Source organism: Penaeus monodon, chromosome 13 (genome assembly GCF_015228065.2).
Source record: "Penaeus monodon isolate SGIC_2016 chromosome 13, NSTDA_Pmon_1, whole genome shotgun sequence".
Taxonomy (NCBI): Eukaryota; Metazoa; Arthropoda; class Malacostraca; order Decapoda; family Penaeidae; genus Penaeus; species Penaeus monodon.
In genome coordinates, this window is record NC_051398.1 from 36,460,519 (window position 1) to 36,463,839 (window position 3,321).

Consider the following 3,321-nt stretch of genomic DNA (forward strand, 5'->3'; position numbering starts at 1 on the left):
TTAAGATAACACTAAAAATGTTGGAAATCTATAAGAACTGTTTTGATTTGTCCATATGAGACTTTGACCACAATATTGTAATGTTTGTAAAATTACAGATTAGTCTGCATTGGAAATGAGGTAATGCTTTACAATATGGATGTACTCCCCAGTGACTAAGCCCCCAACTCCATTTTGCAATTTTTTCAACAATTTAAGTTGCCATGAGTTGCCCAAGAGAGGAGGGTTGATGGGGGCTCAGCACCTCTTGGCAAACATTGTTTTCACCTTGCTGAAACTGGGGAGCATAGAGTGGACTTTGGCTGTGGGCAATGCTTTCTCTGATATTTTTCCTTTATTTGTGGTGCTACCATTCATGTCTCCAGATTATTACTTGTGCCAATGACTTAAACTTTTTGTCCTCTATATGAATATCATTTTCTGTTTGCCCTATCCCTTAGTGCGTCCATACATAAAGATTGACTGGAAATGATGAGGAAAGCTTGGAGGCCCCTTTGATTTAATATCGAATGTAATTAGCCATCTGCATTTTTGCTGGAATTTTCTCATTTGCAGAAGTACAAGTTGCACCACATGCTTCACAACTGATGTAGTGACAACAAAGGTAGCATTCCACACCATTTAAATTTAGTAATTTTATAATATTATCTTCAATATACAAAGATTATTATTTCAGTATTTAACTAATTTTATTATTATAATAGGTTATCAGTATTCGCTTATAAAGATATAAATGTTCTAATTAGTAGCGTTAACTTTGAGATATGGCAACAGTGCAAATCATAGGCAAAATTGCTATGAACAATCATAGACCATTCATGAATACCACCCCAGATACTTCCTTCAAAATTATGCTATAAGGTAAGCTTTGTTTGTGATGGAGAGAACAACCAGATTTAAGAAACTTTATCTATGGCATTTCCTTTGTAAATTTTTTGCATACATATACATAATGGCTACATCAAGTGATAGCCACTTGAATATATTTTGTGTGTGTGTGAGAGTTTTACCGTTTAGAATACACTTGCATTTTGATGAATCTCGTACTCTAATGTGCTTGACCATATCAAGGTATGTTTAAAAGAGGCTTTGATTCTCTACTCTTAGTATGGTTTTAGTTTTATGAATTAATTACATACTGCAGACTAAAGGTAGGGGATTGTTCACATTACATGCAAATCATTGTAGTTCTTTTAATATAGGCTTAGGTTGTTTAGAATCAGTATTCGTCACATTATTAGTCAACACTGTTCATATAACTTAACAATTTTGCTATATTACCCACATATTTATAATTAATGGCTATTTCTTGTTTCAGGCCAGCTGAGCAATTCTGTGAAGAGATTTGTTTTCCGCATGTCTGGCTATAATCAGTATGGTAAGTAATATTAAGATGATTGTAGATGTTAGCTGTATAAGTTTCATTTAAGAAATTGTGCTCTGAAAGTGATGGCTACACTCAACACTATCAAGTTTTTGTAATTATGCTCATGCACAAATACATGAATACTAAATTACCAAACCCTTTGAAATGCTTATTAAACTATTGTCAATGTTCATCACAGAGTTGCATGTACTTGCATGATTTTTTTCACATTCAAGCACTGGAAATGTATTGATATCACTGGGTATCAGTGAGTTTTTCACCAAGATGTGATTAGTTGTGACCTGATATTAGGGTGTTAACACAGAAATGTGTATATACTTGCACTTTTGAAGCCTATAAGTAACAAGGCAGTTCAAACTATTTTCTTGCACAGGTTTGTTCCATGATGACTGCTTGTACGAGAATGATGATGTAAAGGAAGCTCTGCGTCGCCTGCCTCAGAACCTCAAGGATGATCGCCACTATAGGATGCATAGAGCTATCCATCTTTCTATGACCAAGACTGTCCTGCCTAAGGATGAATGGTTTTCCTTTGAGGAGGTATGGTACATTTAAAATATTTAAAATGAAGTTTTGCAGCATTCTTATGATTTACATAGACATTTTATAGTACATATTTAACATCATTCTGGACTAGGTTGAGAATTAAAAATGATTTAAATTTCCTGTTCTTGATGTTTTTGATAATTTCTGCTTTCCCAGTTCAAGAAAGACTATGTATAATTTAGATTTTCTTAATTATTTCATATTCTTTTACAGGTAAACATCAGAAATACATAGCAGATTTTTTTTTTTTTTTCACCTAAAACCTAAAATAGAAGATTTAAGATATTCAAAAGTGACTGTTATTGAGCTTATTATAGAATATTATCTAAACTAAAAATTAACTCCAATCCCCAGGACCACTCCAAGGGACGTTATCTCCAGCCTTTCCTCCAGGAAGTAATTAGGGAAAGAAAGGAACGTGAAGAGTGGAACAAAAAGTAAATCTACAATATCATTGCCAAGTTTGATTGATTACTTATTGTTAGAAGATTTCTGTGTAACATCCCAAGAAATACCATCTTTATTGTGTATCTGTAACATATGTACATTTATTTTTTAATTTATGGAATATAGGATGGAATGCAGTAATGTATAAAGATTGAAATATAAACAACATTTAACAACAGGTTTTGTCTTTCCTTCAGTGACAGTACTTGTTGCAGTTGCAGTACCATGTAATTGTTTATTTACCTAACAATAATATTTCAAGTATCCATGATTCATATAGAGATACATTTTACTGTAATACTCAAAAACTGAATAATTAATATTATTAATTTTGTTGGGAAAAAGTAATAGGAAAGAGCAATTTGGCAGTCTTAAATGTTTTTCTCTTGCTTCAGAATGATATAATGTCTAGAAATTATATAAGCATATACATTATTATACTGATAAGAATAAGTAGATTTTGTTAAAACTGTTTGTTCAAGGAAATAGTTACTTTAATGTGGTGCCAAGAGTCAAGACGTCTCTCTTGCCTAAACTGCACCTTTGGGATCATTTGGTAATTGTAATTAGTGGAAATTAAATCTAGTCACAATTTTTTTTTTTCTTTATGTTAGCTGCATGCAGTAGTGACCCCATTAAATAAAGATGAATTTCAAGAAAAGAGTAAGAAGTCTTGATGATATCACCATGAGCATTCAATCTCCTAAGTCCTACCCATAGTTCCTTTTGGTATCAGCTCCTCGACAATATACAGTCTCCCTCTTGCATTCATCCACTGAGTCAACTGGTCTTAGTTTCTCTCTCTCTCTCTCTCTCTCTCTCTCTCTCTCTCTCTCTCTCTCTCTCTCTCTCTCTCTCTCTCTCCTCACTCACTCACTCACTCACTCACTCACTCACTCACACTCACTCACTCACTCACTCACTCACTCACTCACTCACTC

The 3,321-nt window shown here is 33.5% G+C and overlaps 1 protein-coding gene across 2 annotated transcripts in view; it reads left to right on the forward strand.

Annotated features, from left to right (window-relative positions):
• LOC119580271 (cytochrome b-c1 complex subunit 7-like) overlaps positions 1-2,556 on the forward strand; it is a 5,272-nt gene extending 2,716 nt beyond the window's left edge. For both annotated transcript variants that reach the window (XM_037928314.1, XM_037928315.1), the window contains exons 2-4: positions 1,319-1,378; positions 1,761-1,927; positions 2,288-2,556. In XM_037928314.1, the coding sequence (XP_037784242.1) occupies positions 1,319-1,378; positions 1,761-1,927; positions 2,288-2,374 (314 nt within the window). In that variant the 3' untranslated portion in view covers positions 2,375-2,556. The remainder of the gene's footprint in view (positions 1-1,318; positions 1,379-1,760; positions 1,928-2,287) is intronic.
• The last annotated feature ends 765 nt before the right edge of the window (positions 2,557-3,321 follow it).